The sequence below is a fragment of the Ananas comosus genome, linkage group 3 (assembly GCF_001540865.1).
Source record: "Ananas comosus cultivar F153 linkage group 3, ASM154086v1, whole genome shotgun sequence".
Lineage (NCBI taxonomy): Eukaryota > Viridiplantae > Streptophyta > Magnoliopsida > Poales > Bromeliaceae > Ananas > Ananas comosus.
Window position 1 is genome coordinate 6608563 of NC_033623.1, and position 25458 is coordinate 6634020.

The window sequence follows — 25458 nt, forward strand, 5'->3', positions numbered from 1 at the left end:
TACAAAACTCCATTCGGAGCCCTAATATGCAATTAACCTCCAAATAATCCAAATTAAATAGATCAACATGCTAACAAAGCTCATTAGAGGCTATTAGAACACTTAAAGCTAAGGATTAATCCAAATCCCAAAAGGTTACCATAATATGAATACCGCAACGAAAACATGCCGCTCCAACGGGCGCACGAAAGCTCGATCCGTCGCCTCCAACGCGTTCGCAAGCATCTTCTCCACCAACGCCGCGAATTTGAGCGAGAGATTTGGAGAGATAAGAGAGATCTTTAGAGAGAGAAAGGAGAGTTTCTCTCTCCCTTCCCATGCGTGCATGTGTCGCCATGGTGGGCTGAGGGGAAGAAGAAGCAATGGCTTCTTTATACATTAACACCCCAAAACACTATTTATTTCCGGCTAGTTTAGCAGTTCGAAACAGTTGGAGCACTTCTGAATATCCGTTTGGGTTCAAATTTGACAGGCAGGCTCGGTTTAATGTACTGAGTAAGAATATATCTTAAGTTTTCAATTTCGACCTTATTTGGTCACTAAAAACTGTACCGAACTGTAATCTTTATTAGATAACTGTCAGATTTTATTTTCCACCTTCCGGGTGTCAAAATGACATGAAACTTTAAATCTAGCCTCATAAAAATAATTCTGACTTATCCTCCAGTTTTCATAATTTTCTGACACTGTGCATTTTCTGCTAATTTATCTGTCTCGTTTCTAACAGAAAATTCTAGATCTTCTGTTTTCATTCCGATTTCAGCACAAGTCACTTCTGACTTATGTTTTACTCCTCTAAATCCAATAAAAATAATATTTCATACTATTTTTATTTATTTTTATTTTTATATTTAAAATCCGGTATATTACATTCTACCGCAACCTTACCGGAACCATTCAAATGGCTTTCCAACCAAATGTACACCGTAACTTCATAATTTTAGAAGTCCGGTACCTTACAATACTAGTCCCCTAGGGTTGAATAGCTGGTTTGTTGAATATTATTGTCACGCCCCGAGACCGCTACCAATTTGGTCCGGTTCGGGCGCGTCGAACAGATGCCGAACGGACAGCACCTCCCCTGTCCGCCCAAGGCGAAACAACCAGATCATGTACAGTTAAGCGCCCAGGGAATGCTTAATTAACATACACGATCGAACACGATGCACACAGGTGCAATACATCTAAGAGCAAGAACCACAAGTAATATACAAGTGTATAAAGAGAGATAGCCTAACTATTACAACCATTCAACATTTACGTCATTTGAGTATTTTACNCTCGGGAGACCGGTTCCTCCCCAAGAGACCGGTTCCCGAGAACTGGAATCTCAGGACTTAGCCAATTTTTGGCTTTTCTCGCTGGGTTCGCGTTCGGGAACCGGTCCCTCCCTGCCAGGGACCGGTTGCCTCAAGCAACCCCGCGACACCAGCTGATGAGACCGGTCCCTCCCTGCCAGGGACCGGTCCCCGAGAGCAATTTTGCTCCAGTGCAAGTTTTGCACTATTTGCTCTCGTGGACTCATTTCCAATGCACCTTTTGGTGATTTTAACATCTTTGGCTTTTCCAAAGCTTACCAACACGACCCTTGGTCGGTTTTACATGAAGTCTAACTCTCGTATTTCGAGAATTCACTTCCTCACAACTATGATCTAATGTGTAGAAATGATCCGGGTGATAGATCTAACGGCATAAAACTTAGTAGCACCAAGTGCTAGATGTTATCGATAGCATTGTAGCCAAACTCTTATAATTATTTGTAAAAAGTATGCTACTAATCAAGATAAAAATCATGTACTAACAATGCATAAAAGAAGTTGCACTTACTATCATTATGATGCAATCAACTACATGTATGTAATGGTGTCAATTTCCAAAATGATCAAGGTTACATCATAATTAGTATTAGTACTGTGTGAACTATAACACATCTCAAACAACTTCTACAGACGCCCTACACCTTTTAGATCCTACACCTTTAGAACCTACTCGAATTTAAAATTTTCTGTCCGGAATTAACTTTTCAAAAAACATACTCATCATGATAGATTTCTATCTGATAGAAATATTTTTATTTAGTACATGTCTTAAAATATACAGAAATATATTATGCCTGCTTTAGTTCAACATAAAAATTACCGAACTATATCAACAAATTACCATAATACCTTTTTTTTATAGAGACTGATATTATATATAATTTTACACTAAATTAATCATATAAAATTATTAACAATTTGAATATAAAATCTATTTAAATATTCTTAAATTGAACTTTTTTTTATCTGTTTACTCAATTTAAATTTTTGGAATTGATATAGATGTTGCAAAATAATATTTCAGTCCTTAAAAAATTTTCTTTGAAAAAGAAATTTACCAATGGAGGAGGTGGGTTTTTAAATCCAATGTTTTGAGAGAATGTAAAATTCCACAAAACTTTTAAACTTTTGCGATGTCAGATTCCTGCTATAAAATAAACATGGGATTTCACAATTTTGATGTCTCAATTTCATGTATCTTAAGGATATAAAATCCTTAAGAATATGTCTAGCGTTAGCTGAAATATATCCTCTACTATTCACAAAATCACATTCATGACAGTATCAAGGACCAAGGCTGCACTTAAAGCTTATTCTGGGGTTTCTTTCCCGGGGTGCGGGATAGACGGAGGAAACAGTTGTGGGATAGATGGAGGAAACAGGCAATGGAGAATTAGAGGAGGAAAGCCAGGAGTCTTAAATAATCAGTGATGTGGAAAGGATAGTTGACACTAAATAATCTAATATTTGGAAGAACAAGACTTTGGTTGTTTAATAAATAGGATTGCTGTAGACTCTCCGGCGTAGAAGATTGCATGGTCAATTTAATTGCTTTTAAAACATGATTCGCAGTCCTGTAGCGTCCGAATAACAGGAGCAAGGAAGCCAGGTTGGTGTTCCCGTATTAAAGCTAGGTTGGCGTTCCCGTATTAATAAAATCTTGCTAACCCTTCGTAAGAAAAAGATAAATATTTTGATTGCCGATTCCCATTGCAAACAAGCAGCTTTGGTAAACGCTTTCTAAATGGAAAGAAAATAAGGCTTCTGCACGCTTGCCATGAGAAGTAAATTAAGGCTTGCTGCAGGTAGAAACGAATGCTTTTCCCTCTTTGGTGACTATTCTGGGGTAGACCACCAGACTTAAATACGGGACGTCCAGCCCAAGGGCTGCAGTGTGGACTGTTCTGACTGGATTTGTAAAACGTAGAAAATCAATTGATTTTCACTAATTATTCTAAGAATGGCTCAAATTTTGGCCGCTGAAATTTAACGATTTCGACTCCTTGCCCAGTGTATTTCTTTTTTCACTTTTTTTTTTTTCTGTTTTCCCCTCGATTTTACTTACTTATTTTCGAATGTTTTTTTTTATCCATCAGTTCACTTCTGGAAGAATAAAAAATATATATAAAAATAAAGAAATAAAAAATATATATAAAAATAAAGAAATAAAAAAAACAAAATATTTTCGATTCCCTTTAGCCCCATATTATTAAGTCTCGCATAAAATTGGAATACAACGTCAACATTTCCACACAACTGAAATTAACTCTTAGGACTAAATATAAAAACCGGAAGATCAGATGAAAATAAAATTCGAAGTTTGGGGACTATTGTTATAACAAAATTAAATCCTGAGTCATACTCCAGCACAAAATTTGCAGCTGACACTTGCGGTAATGCAGTCAACAGTAGAGTTAAGACAACAATTAGTAAAAAAGCAAGATAAAAAAAAGATAGTTACACAAACTAGTAAATATTTCCCCGAATTACAGAGAAATTCATGGCTTGCTGAAAAGCTGCTGCATATTCTGAAAGTTGAAAATTAATGCATTTTAGATATTGTAAACTGCGTGACAGCTACGCATCTCTTACTATGTTCAGAATGTCATGAACATCTTCAAGCCTCGCGGAAAAACCTGCAAAATTATAACGAGGTGATGACCTTGTGATACACCGTACAAAAACCAATATTGTCAAGGCCCGACCAGATCAGCCGATTGAAATGCACTCTAACCCTGCACCTTCATTATCAGCTCAGTTTATATCGAGCCCGCGAATTCTCCAGTTCATATAGAACCCAACAATTTCCTGAAAACCCACTGAACCAAACAGTTCAATCATTAAAGCCAGTCGACAAACTGTTTGGTTATATTGAACCGACCAGGCTTTTAGGAACAAATATTTTTGTTCTTGAATATAATAATAAAGTAAATTTCTGAACGAAATTTCTTTAAGAGCAGCGAATCTCCACGCTCAATATTGTGATTTTCTATGTACTTCTTTAACCAGTACAATTTTTTTCTTTCTTATTTCTAAGAATTTACTGTACTAAATAAAACACTTGTTTCTATATAGAAAAATATATTTTGGATACTACAGAAACAGTTAAGAGTACTGCGATTACCATCGTCGTGCACTGCATGTGGATCTTCAGTTGGACCATACAACATTCTGACCCTATGATGTTCCAAGCTTTCCCTCTTCTTGTTCAGTTCTGATATTTTACAATGCAGCACTGGAAGAGCTCTCGCTATATCTGAGCAAAAACACAATGCCATAGGAAAAAAAAAAAAAAATAGATCAGCTTTTATTTCCATAATTAAACAAGATAACACGTATGAAAAATGACCAGACTATATTAATATAAATAAGAGAATTTACTTGCTCAATATTATATGTTATTTGATGCTCACAGAAGTTGCTCTATAACCAGATCCCAAACAGTCAAGTAACATTATACAGTTTCTATGAAGTCACGTGGAACTTTTAGCCACTTGTTCACTTCTATAGTCTCCCCATATATCTAAAAGTTAAGCCTCAGTGATACTGAGAGTGACATTATTGGAATTCAATGCCCGACGACCTAACATAAATAATGCTGGGAAAGAATTGACATAAAAAGTACATACTTTTGTGAAAATGGCAGGTAAACCAGCAGACTTTTGATTTTAAAGAACTAACTGCAAATTTATAAAGAGATAAAAGGTAGAATATAAAAATCAGAAAAGCTAAAATAAAGCCATTTCCACGCATGTTTGACATCCACATGCATAAATGGATGCATGTAAAATTTGAGTAGCCTTTTACTGTTTTATTTTGATGAAACATGCACTTAATGCACTAGAGAAATATATGGAGCAAAAAAACATGTAAGCTTCCTTCATTTTGAAATGATTGACTCAGTCAAGCACGATCTTACAAATTACAAGCTTCTGTAAACAAACTAAAGGGAATATATTGGCATGTATTTCATGTCCACTACAAAATAGCCACCCATAAAGTAAAAACGAGATGTGTGGCAATTGTATGATGAAAACCCTCCAAAAAGAGAGAGTACCTTAATGTCGAGGATTCCTTGCAAGTTACTATTTCAGGCAATGCATCAATATAGCATGGCACTAATGCTAGAGGGAAAATTCAGAGTTCTAGCGCCTCCTGAGCACATAATCAGCTTTGATAAGGTCTATAAAGCAACAATTTGCTTAAGTATATGTGTTATTTATAAAATTTTCTCGCCAATAACACAGTTTTCTCGACATAGAACTGTGCTACAGCAAATCCAAAAATTATTTCAGGAAAATTTGAGGTACAAATAAAACTAGGATCAAGATAAAAGATAAAAGGAAAAAACTTTAAATAGAAATGTCAATCCTAAATAGTCCCACATTGGGAAATGATGGGAAACTATAATGGTATTTAGGAAACTATAATGGTATTTAGGTGCTTTTGTATTAGTATGAAACTACGAATAAAATTGGACATAAGCATTGGCCCATCAGTCGAGTCAACCATTTACTATACTAGAAAGCTAGCAATGGTTTGTGATATAAGAACTTCAGCTGAACTTGGTTTGGTTGAATAAAACTAAAGGATCTCTCAAAGGCAATATAATGACCGTACACATAATCTTTCAAATAGTTCACTGACATGAAAATATGAAGAATGGAGATAAAGATGCCAACAGGAAGGATATAGTTGGCGTTGCATAGTCATTATTCTAAACCTCTAGCACAAGCCCATTAACCAGAGGTATGAAATAAATTGTCGAATTCACTGGGTTACCTTGAAACATCTCTTGCACAGTGCTCTCCTCAAATATTTGCTGCGCCTCAGCAACAGTTGCGTCATAATTGGTGCAGAAATGGGACTGCTTTTCCAATAAGAAGATCTCGTTTTGTAGTTCTCCAGATTCCTTTCCAATCTGCAGATACAATGCATGCAATTACTTTGAGATTTAAACAGCTCTTAGTAATTATTGTTGATATATGTCTCTATCCCAAACTATTATCTATTTACATACACCCCTGTAAAATCTGAATTACTACGTGCTTTGGAAACTTGATTTTTTACATAAGTATCTTTCTAGCTACAAAACTGCCCACCCCTCTACCAGTGAATTGAATGGCCCCCAACCTATTCTCAAGGTTATTCATACAATACACTATTTGACAATCCTACATGCCACGTAGTGTCCTCTCATTCCATAACTCTTCACTTTTCGAAACGTCACTTTCTCTCTCCCAATTCGACTCTTCACCTCCTGAAAGGTCTCTCTCCCTAAGCATCTCTCTCTCTCTACTCTCTCTACATAGCCCTCTCTTTCTCCATCTGGTGGCTTGGGCGGCGACAGCGATGGCCACGGCGGCAGCGACGGCTTGGGCAGCGTCAGCAGCAATCACAGTGACGACGGCGACTTGGGCGGCGTTAGCGGCGGACACAACGGCGGCAACTTCGGACAAAAAAAAAATATACAGCTCTATCTCTCTTTCTTTTCTTTTTCTTCTTTTTTTGTACTCTTCTCCTCTTTTTTTTCTTCTCTCATTTTCTTTTCTTTTATTTTATTTTACTTCTTGTCTGATGACAGCGGTGGCAGCTTGGGCGGTGCTGGCGACAGCGGCGACTTAGGCGGCATCGGCAGTGGACACTTCAGAGGCTTGGGCAGCGACGGCGGCTTGGGTGGCATCAGCGGCGATCACGACAACAACGACAACTTGGGCGGCGTTAGTGGTGGACACGACGGCGGCAACGTTAGACAAAAAGAAAATCCAAAGCTCCTACCTCCTTTTCTTTTTTTTTTTCTTCTTTTTCTTCTCTGTACCCTTCTATTTTTTTTTAACTTCTCTTACCTGGGTATGTGGATCCGTATGTGAACTGGGGGGGACTGGGAGAGGCAATAGGAGAGGAGGCATTCTTAATCGCGGTGGCACAGCTCAGCGACGTCAATTTGACCTCAAGAAAGGTCGACAAAGCACGCAGCACGACTCAGCGACGTCGATTTGGCCTCGAGGAAGGCCAACGAAGGGGGTGAGTTGAGATTTTTTATTTTTTTTCGCAAGCTTTCGGCGTCAAATCAGATTTTTTTCATTGTTCTTTGAGACTTTGCATGATTTTTAAAATTTTTGATTTTAGGTAAAAAATTAGCAATAATATGTTAAATTTAAATGCCTATCAAAAATTAACAAATTTTTTATATAAATTATCCACCTTTCTTCTCAATTTTTCAATATAAAGTATTTGAGAACTATGCCACACTTTGGAAAAAGTATTTACGAAAATCATTCTAAAGAAAATAAAATTTTCACTACAAGAATTTCATGGTTTGATGATTTTTCTGTTTGAGAGCTATGTTTAATGGCTTGATGATTTTTTCCTAAAGAAAACTATATTGTATGGTTTTACGTCGAACCAAATACCTCCTTAGGTATTATTTCTTTAAAAATTGGTTATTCTTTTTCACATGTTTATTTTTATTTTTACTTAATTAGTTCTCTGAAAACATTACATTTATATTTTAATGAATAAATAATATTTATATTTAAATACAAAATTTTTTTTTTTTTATGTCAACCCGCTGCGAAGAGCAGGCTCCTTCACTAGTATATATGAAGTTTCAGATTTTCCAAGGGTACACATGTATAAGCCCCTTTTATTTTAGTTAAGTAGCAGGCTGCTTACTGTTGAAAGTTTCTCCCTCATGGAATCTAACCAAGCATCAGGTTCTGCATCAGAGAGCTCTTCTTCAAGCAGAACATCTTTAGTGGATAAATTATTCTGAATAAGAAAAAAGAAAAAGGACAATATTTTAGCCATTGTGCATGACAATAAAATATCATATTCAATGTGAGGAAATATGAGAAAAAGGAAATAACGTAGCCAAACTATTGACCGCACTAAAGCATTTTTTTGCACGTAGTTTTCCCTGGGATGCATTTGAACGTACTGGGAATCAAATAAGCTTATTAGGAGGAGCCTTCTGAGATATATTATTCCAGATATTTAAATAGAATATATTCAAGCAATTACAAATATATAACAAAGTAGAAGATCAAATTAAGGGAACCCAATTAATTAGAACAATTCTGCCTCTAGTCCAGCATAAAATGATTCAACATGCAAAGTCTGTTATAAGATGCATTCCTAACGCATATTAGGCCTTTTGAGCAATTTTTCCTAAATGAACAATGTGTATAGACTAATTAGCCAGAGACTGAAAGTAAATCAACATGTATAGTCTGTCATAAGATGTATTCCTAATGCATATTAGGCTTTCTTAGCAATTTTTCTTAAATGAACCATGTGCATAGACTAATTAAATTTATTTAAATGGCGGCCCTAGATCAAGTAGGTGAAAAATTGATAACAACAGATAAATGTAAGAAAAATAGTGGTGAAAATTTTAACTCGAACATGTAAACAAACTAAGTCTTTGCAAGAAAAGACCTACAGCTTTAGGCAACGCAAACCCCTCAGGAACAGTAAAACAATGCCTAAGGCAATATTTCTCCCAACTGTCCATTCGCTTATCCAAAATAGTTTTTGCCAAGTGACGAAGGGCATAAACACCCTACAAACAAAAATTGATGAGAAGTTAGTACAGATCAGCATCAACATCATTTTATAAGAAACCATATTACTACTACATAATAGTATTCTGCCAACAAGCATCATTATTTGAAGCAGGATTAAAATTAAGCTGGTTAACAGAAGGTGAAAAATATCAGGTGGACTTGCTTAATTAACTACTTAAGGGAAAGCAGTCCATAGACTTCAGGCCTCCTTCGGCGTTGTTGCTAGTTTATTTTTTTCGCCCCTTAACACTAATTCTATATAATTTGATATACCGGCAATAGGACTTTCCTCTTGTTGTCATGGTTTGTAAGCTTGCAATACCACCCAGCCAGTGATGACTGATGATGACTTCTTTAAAGACAGCCCAAGAAGCAGAAAAGAAAAAAAGTTGTTCCAAAGTTTTTGTTCCACCATCCTCTCCTACACTGTTTCATGATTCTATATACTTTTTTCTTGTTGTCATAATTGATTAGATTGCAATATACCCCCGCCAAGTGATGGACGACAACTTTAAACAAAAAAGAAAGGAGGGGGGGGGGCGGAGGAATTCCTAGAAGCAAAAGGCAAGTTGCTTCCAAGGTTTTGAATTACTTGCCAAACAAACATCTTGGATGCAATTGTCCCTTCCTACCACTCATAGACTAAACAAGCGCGACTTAGGCGTGCTCCTAGGCACTAGGCTCAATGGCCAGCGCCTAGGCAGCACCTAGGTGGGTACCATTGCCTAGGTGCGCACCTAGGGCAAGGGGCAAGGCGCAAGGCGCAACGAAGGCACGCCTAATTCATATTCGATCCTAACGGGTTTGGATCTAGAAATATATGCTCTAATGGGTTTGGATCCTATATTTATTGGTCTAATGGGTTTAAAACATCTAAAATAAACCCTCTGGATCTAGAAATATATGCTCTAATGGGTTTGGATCCTATATTTATTGGTCTAATGGGTTTAAAACATCTAAAATAAACCCAAAACCAACCTACTATCCGCTCCATTCCCTCTCTCCGTTTAGTTCGCTCCCTTTCCGGTCCCTCCCCCTCACTCCTCTCAGACCGGTCTCTCTCCCTTTCTCAACTCGTAACACTCATCCCTCTCTCCCGCTCGTCCATCACCTCCGATTGCCTCCGGTTCTCTCTCTCTGCTTATTCAACTCGACTCGCCTCTCCCTCTATGGTGTTCATCTTTCTCTCCTTTCCTCTCTCTCTAGTTTCTCTCTTGTGTATATGTCTTTGTTTTTTTTAAGCAGTGTTTTGTCTTTTTTTTTAGGCAGTGGTTTTCTTTGTTTTATTTTTAAAAAAAAACAGTATTTTACTTTGATAAAATGAACTTTTTAAAGTTTAAAAAAGTTTTTGAAAGTTGAAAATAAAAAATGATCTTATATATTCACCGAATTGGAGTTTAATTTATTGAATGGATTCGAAAGCAACCGATAGAGATCCTGCATGGAAGTATGTACATTTAGCAAATTTGAAAGTAAAAAATGATCTTACATATAATTTTTTGCGGAAAAGTGACAAGAGAAGGGATATACCGAGCAAAGCAGTATATTGTTGGAGGTTTCCAAAATGCAAAAGCATCCACGAAATGTCCGCTGCATGTGAGGGAGGAAATAAAAGATTTTATGATAAAGAAAGTGACAGAGAAGGAACAAAATGAGTTCATGCCGGATTTTGAATATGCATATCACTTCAATGACAATGAAGAGGGAGATGATGTTGCGGAATCGAACTCTGAAAGAAAAAAAGTTCAAAGCAAAAGTAGCGGATGCAGTATTGGTAGTAGAAGTGCACCCAAAAAACCAAGGCAAAAGGAACCAATGGATTTGTATTTCACTCCCAATGCAGAGAAGATATTTCAAGACAGAAAAGATGGAAAAATGAAACAAACTACGATTAATGAAGTTTGTAGGAAAGAGTTGAGAGAAAATTGGTGTAGAGAACTAGCTAGATGGTTTTATAATGCAAGAATACCTTTCAATGCTACTAGTTGTGATAGCTTTCATGCGGCACTCGAACCTGTTGGACAATACGGCATTGGTTTTAAACCACTTTCTATTTACAAGTTACGAATTCCTTTTGTTCAAAAGAAGGCTCAACAACCGAAGAATTCAATGAATGGCCATATGGAGGAATGGGCAAAGACTAGATGTAGTATAATGTGCGATGGATAGATGGACAAGAGACAAAGGGCCCTTATAAACTTTCTTGCGAATTCTCCAATGGGAATTGTGTTTATCGAATCTATTGATGCCTCCAATTACTCTAAAACTGGAGAAGATGTTTAAGTTATTGGATAATATGGTGGAGAATATTAGGGAGGCAAATGTCGTTCAAATTGTGACTGATAGTGTATCGAACAATGTGTTGACTGGTAAAAAATTTTGTATAAAAAGTAAATTAATTTTGTTTCAGTATATACTTCAATTTTACGTTATTATATGAAATATATGTGAAATTTTAATAGAAAAATTATTGGAAGCAAAACGACCAAATTTATATTGGTCACCTTCTGCAGCCCATTGTATTGATTTGATGCTTGAGGACATTAGAAAGATACTCGAGGTGTATAGAATAGTGAAAAGGGCAACAACATTGAGTGGTTATGTTTATGCCCGCACGGGCATGGTCAACATGATGAGACGTTTCACAGCCCAAAGAGAGTTGCTTAGGCCTGTTGTAACAAGATTTGCAACAGCCTTTCTTACCCTTCAACGGTTACATAAGCAAAAGAGCAGCTTTAGAAAGATGTTCACATCGGATGATTGGACCAAAAGTAAATGGGCAAAACTACAAGCGGGTAAAAATGCAACTATCATTGTATTGATGCCCACATTTTGGACTAGCATTGTTTATATTCTTAAAATTTTTGGTCCTCTTGTTCGTCGTATACTTCAACTAGTTGACGGTGAAAAAAGGCCAGCAATGGGTCATATTTACGAGGCTATGGGCAGAGCAAAGGAAGCAATTGAAAGTCTTTTAAGGGGAGGGAGGAGAAATATAGTGAAGTATTCAAGATTATTGATAATAGATGGCAATGCCAGCTTCATCGCCCTTTGCATGTCGCTGGTCATTTCTTAAACACTGAATTTTTTTATTCAAATTCAAAAATTTGTAGAGATGAGGAGATTATGTTGGGTTTATATCAAGCTTTACAAAGATTAGTTGCAAAAGCTGAAGAACAAGATAAAGTATGCGATCAACTAAGTGTATATCGTGAAGCACATGGCCTTTTCAGAACTAATATGGCAATTCGACAAAGAAAAATAAAGTCACCAGGTATGTTAGTTCTATACTACTTGCTAATAGTATAGTACTATTATAAATCTATGCATTATACATTTTAATAGTTATTACTAATTTGTAGTAAGATTAGATAAGAAACAAATGCACCCATTTACATACATTATTAATTTATAGTTAATATAACATTTATATGAACAGCTGAGTAGTGGAAATTGTTTGGGTCATCAACACCAGACTTGCAAAAAGTTGCGATTAGGGCTCTTAGCCTCACTTGTAGTGCTTCCAATTGTGAGCGAAATTGGAGGGTATTTGAACATGCAAGTTATCTATATTAAATCATCTTCTACTGTAGTTAACTAGTTATAGTATTTCAGTATTTGATAGTTTTGAGTTCGTAATTTAATACTTGAAATTTCATATTATCTTTATTATCATAAAGTTGTTTGTTTTTTTGTAGCTTCATAGTAAGAAAAGAAATAGACTCACGCAAAAACGCTTGAATGATTTAGTGTATGTAGGGTACAATAGAGTATTGAGGTGGCGATATAAATTGCGTCACACCATAGATCCTATCTCAATGAATGAAATTGATGAGAGTAATGCTATGTTGCACAGATACGGATACGGGGATACGGATACGATACGATACGAATACGGTGATACGGCAATTTCTAAAACTTCTAAGATACGATACGCGGGATATACTTAAATAAAATATTATTTTAAATATATTTAAATGTATGTTGATTATATGTAATGATATATTGAGAACAATTAGAATATCTAGACTATATTAAGGAATATATTCTAATATGCATTAACTTGTATAATTATTCTACATATGTTCATAAAAAAAGATAATCAATCATATAAAATAATAATTCAAAAAGTATCAAACCAACTATCATTCAACTTGATCAAATGATAACAATAAATATATAGTCGCACAAACTAGATAATTAGCCATTCAATATATATGTCTGATTTGTTAGTTCTATTATTAAAATAGTAATAAAAAAATATGCTAACAATTTAATAGAGAAGGAAAAAAAAATCATATTTTCTATAGCCTTTGTTGCTTAATAATAGGTTGACAAATTAGATGGAAGAGAGTAAATACTGTGTGAAGAGAGAACGAAAGGGAGCGCCTTCTACCATTCAAGAACAAAAAGATAGATGAAATGATGAATTGAACAGATATTGGTGTTTTTCTCACTCTTTTCCTTCTTTCCAATAGGTTTGGACGTGAGCTTTTAAAAAAATTTTAAGTTTCAATCATTTTAGACCAAAAAAGAGCGGGGTCGTGTCCCCCCCCGTATCCCCCAATATCCCTCACATATCCGAGCCATATCCGATATTTTTTTATTTTTTAAAAATGTCAGATACTTCATTCCCGTATCGGGCGCGTATCGGGCGCGTATTGGGCGCGTATCGGTATCCGATACGTATCCGATACGGATACGGCATGAAATTTGAAGTATCCGTGCTTCATAGTAGTAATGAATGGTTGATTAGAAGAATGGATGAAAACAACGATGATGAGAGGGAAGATAAGGATAATGTTTGGAAAGATGACACATTGACATGGAGTATAGTGGCTAAAGCAGCAGGGGTGAATCAGCCTACCCATCATACTAAATCACGTAGTTCCACCAAGCGTAGTGGTAAAAGAAAGGCAAAAGCTTCATCTTCTCAATCTCGGAATATTAGTAACTTTATAAATGATGAAGAGCCTAATTTTGATGAGACTCGAGACATAGAGGATGAAGAAGAAGAAGACATTGGAGATGACAAATCTAACGAGGGAGAGGAGTATTCTTTATCAAGTGATGAAAATGATGATTGATGATTGAGAGGAGTGGGGAGAGAGAACTAATCAACATTTCTAATATGACGTATTTTGGCTTGGAGCCTTAAACACTTAGCTTTCATGTGATCATGATGCCCTTTTAATTATTTTTGGCTTGAAACTTTAAAATTTTATACATGTTACTTTTTATAATCATGTGCTTATAATTATATGTTTTTGACATCAAAGTTTTCTACATGTTTGTGAATTACTAGTTACCTTTATGTTGGTCTTATCTGGAGACAAAAAGGTACTTTGTTCTTTCCTGTTATTTTGTTTTTAAAATTACCACTTGGCTTCTTTTCTTTTCTTCGTTTGTTTTTGTCCAAAAACATGATTATTGGATAGTTACAGAATATTTATTGTAATATGATTTTAAAGTGTATATTTAGTACTACTTAATAATTATTAGAAAGTATAGTACAGAATTTCTTGATTATTTCAAAATTTTATAAAAGTGTGCGCCTTACCTCTCTAGGGCGCGCGCCTTGTCTTTCTCCAGACCTTTTATTAATTGCCTTTAAAAACATAGGACGTCCTCCGTGACGATCATAAAAATCATTAGTAGCCACTTTTGAGGATCACCCCAACCATCACAAACAATATTTATACCTTTCGCACTCCATGTTTCCTTAATCAATTCTAACAAAATTTCTACACAGACTCCTACCTTTGAAGTAGTTTTTAGCATATTAACACCAAGAAGAACATAGTCACTAACATATGATTGGTCGCATATGTGTATAAACTAATATAGTGAGGGCTTCTAGAGATTAAATAACAAGCCGCTGGTGTGACGAACTTAAAAATTTAGAGTTGATTGTTTCGGCAAAGATAGTTGGTAATAGTGGAAGGCTAGATTGAAAGGGATTATAGGATACAAAAAAATGAGAGAGAAGGTAAGATACAAGAAGTGCACCAGTCATGCGATTGCGAGGGATCCACAATTAACGAGGCGGTGACAATACCACAGGCAGAACTTCAGCGGCGGGGAAGAAAAAGAGGCAAGGATCCGAGAAAAGAGGGGTAGAAGCAGAAGCCGATATAATCACAAGGAAGGAAGAGACAACAATCAAATTGAAGAAGAAGATTACCTCCGCGCGAAGGAGCATTGACGATCACACCGGGAAGGGTTTTTGACCTAGTTTTGGATATGGACTGACTCACAAAATGTTAGGCAGCTAATAATTGTGAGAGCGGAGTTATGACCTTTCATTAACCTCGACAAAAGAAGCTTGTGTACCGAGGATGTAAAAGCTCGCTCTTTGCAATTACGGTATCCACATCGCGTGCGAAAAAATTGATTAATAGTGGTTGTGTTGCCTACTTAGCAACGGTGGTGAAGATCGAAAGGAGGTTTCTGTGCTCGAGAATGTTCCTATAGTACGAGAGTTCCCAGATGTCTTTCCGATAGAGTTACCCGGGATACCACCAGACCAAGAGATCAAATTCGTCATAGGCCTGATACCCGGGATCGCCGATTTCAAAGGCAGCCTATCGAATGACACCGACTGAGTGGAAAGAGTTGAAAAATCAACTGCAGGATCTATTGGATAATGGCTTCATTAAATTGAGTGTATCGCCTTGGGGAGCCACGGTGCTATTCGTAAAAAAGGAAGATGGTTCGCTACAGTTGCGTGTAGACTACCATGACAAAGTCACCATCAAAAATAAATACCCGTTGCCCAATATCAATGACTTATGTGATCAACATCAATAATCTCAGTGTATTCTAAGATCATTTGCAATCCGAACATCACCAACTAAAGGTTAAGCCGGAGGATGTGCATAAGACTGCGTTTCGGACGCGGTATGGGCACTATGAATTCAAGGTAATATCATTTGGGCTTATTAATGCCCCGACAGCATTCATGAATTTAACGAACCATGTATTCAAGTCCTTGTTGGACCGGTTTGTCGAAGAGTTCATACACGACATCTGGGCCTACTTCCGAAGTAATGAGGAACAAGAAAAGCATCTTCGATTAGTATTGCAAGTTCTTTGGAAGAATAAGGTATATGCCAAGCTGAAGAAGTGCGACCTTTGGATTCGTAAGGTCGCCTTTCTGGGTAACGTGATTTCAAAAAGTGGATTTTTTAGGATTTTCTGAGAATTTTTCTGATAGAGCTAGAAAAAGCTTAATTAGCGTAGCTAAGTAAAAAATAGTGCGCTTAATTAGCGTATATGATGTTATCTGGAAAGCCTAACAGAATTAAGGTAAAAATAAAGGTTGTTAAATGAAAAGGTTGTTCCCTAAACCCTAAACCCTAAACCCTAAACCCTAAAACTCTGATACCAAGAGGGGGGAAAGAGGGGCTAGAGAGTTTAGGCTTGGCTAGTTCCAAGTTTAAGCTTTAGGGTTTAGGGTTTAGGGTTTAGAAGAAGGTGCGGAAATGATTTTTAAACACAAACTACAAGTCTGTTGTTATAAAAAACCCTTAAGATAAAAACCCTAGGATTTATGGAGAAAACCCTAGTCTATTTATAAAAACCCTAAGATAGTAGGAAAAACAAACCTTTGAAAGAAGCAAAAACCTAAAAAGGATTTTTAAAATATTTTTTGGATTTTTTAGGATTTTTAGGGAAATGCGGAAATAGTAGAGTTGGGTCAGATTATGTAATATATTAAAAATTAAGTATTAGAATATACCGGTTAAAAAGGATAAGTNCCGAGTTTTAGGAAAATTGCATCATCGAAAATTTAATGAGATAAAGAGTTTTAGAAATATAAAAAACATCTGAAAAATTTTTATCTTGATTTCTAGAAGGGAGTACCAGACGGGACCTACTTTAAAAAAGATTTGGAAACTTAGTTTATTTTCTAAAAACGGAAATTTTAAATTTGCACTTCATCCTATTTTTATTCATCCTACAAATATCATTCAAGACATATATTATTTTCTTTCCGTTCCTCTTTTACTGTGAACTATTTATCAAACAATTTCATCTAAACATCCACCTATCCATCCCAATTAAATTAATATCAGTGGACCCAAAGAAAGTTGAAGCGATAAAGGATTGTCCCTGATCAACAAATGTAATCGAGATTTGTGGTTTTCTCGGTCTTGCCGGGTATTATCGACGATTCATGGAGAGGTTTTCTATGATCTTCGGTCCACTGATGCGCCTTACTTCATTTGGAGCGAGGATTGGGATCAAAGCTTCAAAGAGTTAAAGGTAAGTTGACCACAACTCCAATTCTTGCCCTGCCAGTTGCAGAGAAGGACTTCGTGGTATATAGTGACGCGTCGCGAAACAGTCTTTGGTGCGTGCTGATGCAACGTGGGCAAGTCATAGCATATGCCTCCCGCCAATTGAAAAATTATAAACAAAATTATCCCACTCATGACTTAAAGCTAGCGGCAGTGGCCTTCGCACTCAAGCTATTAAGATACTATTTGTACGGAGAATGTTACAAGGTTTACACAGACCATAAGAGCTTCAATATTTATTCACTCAGAAAGAGTTAAACTTAAGACAACGTAGGTGGTGAGAACTGCTAAAAGATTATGACATAACCATCTTATACCATCCAAAAAAAGCCAATGCAGTAGCCGATGCGCTCAACAAAAAGTTCGTGGAAAACCTCATGATGATAATCATGATTCAGCCACGGTTGCTTACGGGAATAAGGCGATTCGACATGGAAGTTGTAATTCCGGGTGCCCCCACAACACATGACTTTAATAATTCAACCGACCTTGTAGGAGAGAATATAAGGGAAAGTCTTTGGACTTGGAACTCTAAAAGGTGCGAGGCGATAAAAAGTGTAGGTAAGCCAATGTGTTTGGTATGAGTTCGGAAGGGACTCTTCGAATCCGCGATCGGTTATGTGCGTCCAAGGACGAGAAAATTCATGAAAAAAAATACTTAGAGAAGCCATCGATCTCACTATACTACTTACCCGGGCAGCACCAAAATGTACAAAGACTTGAAAATGCATTATTGGCCAAATATGAAAAAAGATATAGGGTGTTTTATGGCACAATGTTTAGTGTACCAACAAGCATAAGCGAAACATTGTCTCCCAATGAGAAAGATTCAAAATTTGTTGAATTCTCATGTGGAAATAGGAGAATATTTCAATGGATTTCATTGTAGGATTGCCTCGATCACGAGAAGGCCATGATGCAATATGGGTGGTAGTAGACTGCTTGACGAAATCGGCTCATTTCTTGCCAATCCACACCACGTGGTAGAGGGACACGTTGAGGGACACGTTGCCGTGAGTTTATCTGGATGACATTGTGAATCTGTATGGGGTTCTAGCATCCATAGTATTGGATCGAGATTCCCAGTTTGCATCACACTTCCGAATTCCCAGTTTGCATCGCAATTTTGGAAGAGCTACATGATGCTCTAGGCACTCGGCTCAATTTTAGCACTCTTCATCCCCAGACGGACAATCAGTCAGAAAGGACGATCCAAATTTGAGAGGACATGCTTTGAGCGTGTGTTCTTGATTTTAGGGTGCATTACACACTTTCTTGCCTATGGCAAAATTCGCTCGAAACAATGTTCGGGAACTAGTGGAATGCCCTAAGCAACAAAACATAATTGGTACCAAATGGATATTTAAGAACAAGAAAAATGAAGATGGTATCATAATACAGAACAAAGCAAGACTTGTTACTCAAGGATATTCACCAATAGAAAGGATTGATTTGAAAAAACTTTCACCCCTGCTGCAAAACTTTCGCCCCTGTTGCCCGTCTTGAATTATCTATATTTTGTTCGCTATTGCTTGTCATTTTAAAATTAAACATTTTCAAATGGACAAAAAAAGCGATTTTCTAAACGAATTTTTAAAAGAGTACGTTTATGTTGAACAACCAAAAAGTTTTATAGATCCTAACCATCCAGATCATGTATACTGTTTGAAAAAGACTCTTTACAGTCTCAAACAAGCCCCGCGAGCATGGTATGAAAGATTGAAAATATTTATTGGAAAAGTGCTATATCCTAGAGGGAGCAAATAGAACTCTATTTGTGAATATCGGAACAATTTTATTATGGCACAAATATATGTTGACAATATAGTCTTCGGAGCCACAAGAGATAAAGATGCCACAAAGTTTGCCGAGATAATGAAAAGTGAATTGAGATGTCAATCATGGGCGAACTTAATTATTTTCTCGGGCTGCAAGTCAAACAATCAAAAGATGGAATTCATTTATGTCAATCCAAATACACGAAGGATCTGGTCAAGAAATTTGGGTTGGAGAATTCTAAAGACTTTCCTACTCCTATAGGTACAATTAACAAAGGACTTGGAGTTAGTATCCTATGTAAAACTGTTGATAAAAAACTTTACAGGAGTATGATTGGAAGTCTTTTATGCTTGATGGCGAGAAAAGCTAATATCTCCTTCAGCGTTGGTGTTTGCATCAAAATATCAAGTCAATCCGAAAGAAATCCATCTTAAAGCGATGAAACGAATCATTTGATATATCAAAGGCACCGTAAATTATGGTATTTGGTAACCTATGGGGACATCGCTTGATCTTATAGGATACTAAGATGCCGATTGGGCTGGTTCGGTTGATGACAAAAAGTGTACCAGCGGCGCTTGTTTCTAAAGGTCATTGTCTTGTAGCATGGCATAATAAGAAATAAAATTGCAGTCATATCAACTGCTGAAGCTAAAGTACATCTCTGCTGGAAGATGCTCTACACAATTCTTGTGGATGAAAAGCTTATTGAGCGACTATCGGATCCCCTCCAATACGGTGACACAATTCTTTGTGACAATACCATTGCCATAAATATTTTTAAAAAACCATGTTTTGCATTCTCGTACTAAACACATAAAACTTCAATATCACATTTTACGAGAACTAGTTGAATCAAATATTATTGAACTTGACTATATTGATGATCAATTAGCTGATATTTTGACAAAGCCTCTAGATCAAAAACATCTTATACATCTTCGGAAGGCAATTGATATGAACCCCTCCATCTATAGAGAGAGTTCTTTGGGCCTTAGTAATGCATGAATTGGTATTTAGTGCATAATTGTTTGATTTTATTACATTACTTTGATAATTAATTTTGAATTTAGGTTTGAGTCCGTGAATTTGTAAATCACCTTGTACCCTAAAGTTTTCTTAGTGGATTTTTCATGTGATCAATCCCGTGAGTTTTTTTTCTCATGGTTGGAGTTTTCCACGTAAAATTCTCGATTTGTCCGTTTTATTTTCTGTTTTATATTTAATACGCGGAGTTAATTGTGTTTTACGATCTTTCATCATCGCCTGTCACACCATTGTTGTTATTCAAAATTTTAAATGGGTTATCGCTGAATTTTATTTTATAGCGATGGTCTCTAAAAGTTCATTTAAATAGGCCTCACGGTATTGAGATTTATAACACAAGTTTGCATCTGTTCTTTAATTTGCCTTTTCTGCTGCACTGCTGCACTGCTGCAGTACCACGCTACATTATTGTACTATATAACTATTCGTTGCATAGGCTAGCCTTGAAATCCTATCCTTAAAAATGAAAAATATTTGTGTTATTCTCTGTGAAATTCCAATTAGACTATAATTAAGCCAAAATTAATCTGAATCTAACCCAAATTGACTATGACTAAACCCAAATTAAGTCCAACACATGAAATTAACTTAAATAAGAAAGTTAATTTCTAATCAACTAATAAGCCTAGGCTACTGCATAAACAGAATTCCTCTATTTCATGTGAATATCATCAACCTTATAGCATGCATTGTGTGAGAACCCTATTTCAACAGAACACTCAGGCTGAGCCCAACTGAAACGAACCTTCAGATGACAAAGATACAACCCCAAAAATTCAAACTACAAGAAATGTCAAAACCAATGGTTAACTTGCTTGAAAAGCCTTCACATAATATGTTTTGCTGATGGGAAAATAACCTGTGCACAAATATATATCTTGTCTAATTTGCATTTGTCAGCAATGTTGAAAAAAAAAAGAATTAATGACTACTATCTAATTTCAGAATATTGCAAAGATCATTTCATAATGAAGACATCATAGTAAAAGAGAAGGTTCATCAAAAACCATACATGCCATTAACTGCTTCCACATAAACAGTTCAACCTTTTAAGAGCATGTTGCAGATGTGAGAATAGCAACGGAGCATAATTTCAAAAATCCAAATGTGCAAAATTACTCACCGCAGCAATTTATGTCAGCAACATCCAAGATGTATACTTTGGTTTGATATATATTTAAATGATAATCTCCCCAAAATTAGTACCTCTCAGCCATCAAAGTATCTAACTATTTGCATGCATTCAAGCACATCGAACCTACGCATCCTCTGAGGTGCGATAGTTAAGTAATTAATGTCTAATTCAACAGTTTTAACTGGATGCGAACACTTTAATATAAGCTAAAACAGATGCATTTCATGCCTCCTACATACTTGCGTAATTATTTAGAATAAAAAGGACTTGACATTCAAAGAGGATCATTTTGAAAACACGTAATCTCATACCTTGGGCAACTCTTTGGCCTTTTCGGCATGACCAACACCAGCAACCACCGGCATCCGCCTGCAAAAACACATAAACAAGTTGTCAAAATAAACATGCAAATGGAACCAAGAGAGGAGTAAAAAGAGTTTAGACAGCGGAACTGGAGGCAGAAATCAAAGGCTCCTTCAACCATGTCGTCAACGGTGTTAAGTATTTCATTGATGAAGAGCTGTGGGTTGAGGCCTAAGACATCGAAGATCGCCTCGCTCTCCCTCACCTTCATTCCTTAATGCTGCCAAAAGTGCCTTCAAGATCCTAAATCAGAAAGTTTAAACAGTAAACAAGATAAAGCTTGCACTCTGCATAGTGCATACTAACATATCTAAAGTCTAAACAGTAAACAAATAAAAGATAATTAACCCCACTCCATTGGTTCTGAGTCTTCAGACAGCAGCAAACAAATTAATGGATGTAAGTATGTAACAACAACATAATTAGGACTAATATGGAAATCTGGAGTTTATAGGAAGAGAAGGTTTTTTTGAGTGAAAGAAAAACACAACAGCAACAATATCAACCATATAAATAAGAGAAAACTGTCACAATAGAAATCAAAGTTAACTAGGGAGAAACAAACAATATTGCAAGGATTTTAAAGATTTGGCACATAACATGCAGATAATAGCAAATATTAACTCCACTCGTAGTCATGGAAAATATGAATTTGTAGTTTTGTACCAGATGAAGTGGGCATGCGGCGGCGGAACAGCGGAACTCGGAACCAGATTGCGAGTGGTGCGCGGCCACGCGGGGGGTTCCGATGGCGAGCGGCGCGCGGTCGGGATGGTTCAAAACTTCCGATGGTGAGCAGCGCTCGGCCTCGCGGGGGGTTCCAGTGGCGAGCGGCGCGCGGCCGTGGTGGTTCCGAACTTCCGATGCTCGGCCTCGCGGGGGGTTCCGATGGCGAGCGGTGCGCTGCAGGGGTGGTTCCGAACTTCCGATGCTCGGCCTCGTGGGGCGTTCCGATGGCGAGCGGTGCGCGGCCCGGGGCGAGTTGGGTTCTAAAGAACCCGATCTTCGATGTCGAGCGGTGCGCGGCCCGGGGCGAGTTGGGTTCTAAAAAACCCGATCTTCGATGTCGAGCGGCGAGTGGCGCTGCAGGGACTGCCGATGGCGATCGGCGAGCGACCGGAAGGGAAGGGGAGGGGAGGGGATGGGGGCGGAGGCAGGAGCAAGAAGATAGGGCGAAAAGTTTTGAGCGACTAGGTTTTTTTATGTTTTTTTTTTCTTTTTTTCCCCGTTTTGAGCGAGAGTGGGAAGAGGAGCATCACGAACTCAGCGTTTTCGTTCGCAGTGTCCCTGCTGCACCCACTTTTTTTCACAAAAATGGACGAGTCTTTGCTGCACCCACTTTTTTTCACAAAAATGGACGAGTCTTTGTCTCGATTGCTAATCCGAACCTTCGCTTTCTATAAATAAATATATAAAAAAAAATAAGAAAAAAAATATAGACTTTCTCAAAAAACTAAGTATTATACTACTTAGAAAAAAAAAATTATAGCATACAAACACACTTTCTTGTGTATTTTGGCCTTAGCCAAATTTTACTATTTCTAATGATACATAGAACCTAGTTACATAACTCACCTACTAACCTATTTATAATGAGCACTCATAATAGCCAAAAGCACAAGAGTCACACCATAACTCATGGCTGTTTTGCAACCCTTGAGTTTTCTACAGCGGGTTGGATTTGGATCTTCTTGACAACCCGATTCAACCTGTTTTCGCTAGCAGAGTCGGGCCGGAAACCGGACTGCAATAGAATTTTTCTAAATCCCTGACAGTACGGACACCCCGGGATAAGCCACGATTTTCTGATATATAACTTTTAGATAAAAATTATATTGTTTTTAGGAATAAGATAAATAGTAATTAGATTGTTAGATTGGAACAGAGAAAATAAGAGTTATAATTTTAAATTAAAATTATTTTTTTCTAATTAATTAACATCAAAATATTACTTAAAAAATAAAATAATATTAATAATTATAAATATTGTAATTTTAAATTACAAATATTTTATCTAATTAATTAACATCAAAATATTAATTAAAAATAATTCAATAAATTAATAAATTTATTAGCTATTAATATAACAGTAAACTAATAAATATTATTTAATTAATTAGTTAATTAATATATTAATTAATTAGTTAATTATAAAATTAACTTAACTTTTTAATTAGTTTGTAAATTATTTTAGTTAGATAATTAGTTAAAAATTAAATTGATTAGTCATAATATTAATGATTGATCAATATTATTGAATAAATTCATTAAAATATTAATAAGTAATATATTAATTAATTAGTTAATTAATATATTAATTAATTAGTTAATTATAAAATTAACTTAACTTTTTAATTAGTTTGTAAATTATTTTAGTTAGATAATTAGTTAAAAATTAAATAGATTAGTCATAATATTAATGATTGATCAATATTATTGAATAAATTCATTAAAATATTAATTTTTAATTAGTTAATTAATTATAAATAATAAATTAATTAATTATCTTACTATTAAAGCAATAGGTGTTACGCCCCGCGACCGCCAATTTGGTCGGTTCGGGTACATCTACAGACGCCGAACGGACAGAACCTCTCCTGTCCGCCCAAGGCTCCACACAACATCAATATGTATAACAATTTGCGCAAGTAGAATTTGGATATATATGCCTTGCACGAGAGCAAGCAACAACCAAGTAAGTGAAAGTACTTCTACTATCTTGATTACATTTAACCAAATACGAGTTTGCCATATATATTACATTCACTTTTTCTTCCAAATACATAACATGTTCATTTACGTCACACTTTTCATCATATACAAAAGATGAAGAAAATAGGGTATAAGCTATACTCGACGGTAGCCTGCTACCTAGGGCGCGATGCCCTTACCGCGATCCTCGACCGCCCCGCTCGCGCTAGGATCTGCAAGGTTAGTGATGTGAGAACTAATGAAAATTTTCAGTGGGTTCGGCCGCCGACCCCGCCGACTCACCCACTAAGTCTACTCAGACATATATAGAAAAAGAAGAGATAGATAGCAAACCATACTAATGCTATTACAATATCTATACAAAAACTGATCAACAAGTAATATGCTCATGATGCATATATTTCACTTTTACCTTTGCTTTTACCCAATTCTCATGGTTAACTTATGGTTAATCCCAACTCACCAACCAAATCCTTTTCTGTCGGGAAAAATTTCGTTACAATCCGACGGGACCGTCTACTAGGGAGAATGCTGCTACAACCCAATTGGTGACCACTCCGAAGCTCAACGCTTGAGGTAGAACGATCACCCTCAAGCATATTAGACCAACTGTGAGTATAATCCCAATGGGTTAGAGTAATTTTGTGTTTGGTTGAGTAATTCCTAGGGAGGGGTAGGGTTAAGGGTGGGGTTAGCTAGGGTTAGCTAACCCCACCACAGTTTGCGGTCGGGACACCCCCCCCCAATTCTTGTTTGGGGTTAAGAGGGGGATAACCTTGTTATCCCCTCCTTCAACCCCGAACCAAACGGTGTGAAAAGGTTTTACCTTGTCTAGCACACCATGTATTTAGGTGCTATTCATTCCCTGTAGTCACAATGTCACCTTATTTATTATTGTCATAGTCCAACACTCAATTCATAAATTTATAGGGTTTCTATATGCATGGTCCATTATCATTTCGTATGTACTTTACATTGAAAGCATACAAGAGATCCCATATCTTAACCACATATCACAATAACCCTACCATGCATGAATGCCACATGTGTACATATATGCTCAAAAAGGTGATATAGATATAATGAGAAATTCGATGATTTCGGATAGCACCACCCACCTCGTAGTGATGCCGAAGGGCTAAAACCCAAGCTTCACGATTTATGGTCGCCGATTTTCCTTAACCCTCGACAAACGAAGCTGAAATGAGGTTTTTACCTCAATAACTCGACGT

The 25458-nt window shown here is 36.5% G+C and overlaps 1 protein-coding gene across 4 annotated transcripts; it reads right to left on the bottom strand.

Annotated features, from left to right (window-relative positions):
• Positions 3596 to 22774, bottom strand: LOC109707594 (protein MIS12 homolog). Of its 4 annotated transcripts, none has more exons than XM_020228986.1 (8): positions 22181 to 22755; positions 21604 to 21757; positions 21463 to 21520; positions 8764 to 8883; positions 7995 to 8090; positions 6102 to 6240; positions 4444 to 4575; positions 3596 to 3955 (listed from the first exon to the last, which is right to left on the bottom strand). In XM_020228986.1, exons 2-8 carry the CDS (start codon positions 21723 to 21725, stop codon positions 3897 to 3899), a joined length of 726 nt encoding a protein of 241 aa, XP_020084575.1. In that variant the 5' UTR covers positions 21726 to 21757; positions 22181 to 22755; the 3' UTR covers positions 3596 to 3896. The 4 variants fall into 4 exon arrangements, with proteins under 4 accessions (XP_020084575.1, XP_020084576.1, XP_020084574.1 ...); XM_020228987.1 differs by lacking the exon at positions 3596 to 3955 and adding an exon at positions 3962 to 4138 and having other exon boundaries at positions 21633 to 21757; positions 22181 to 22769; XM_020228985.1 differs by lacking the exon at positions 3596 to 3955 and adding an exon at positions 3962 to 4138 and having other exon boundaries at positions 22181 to 22764.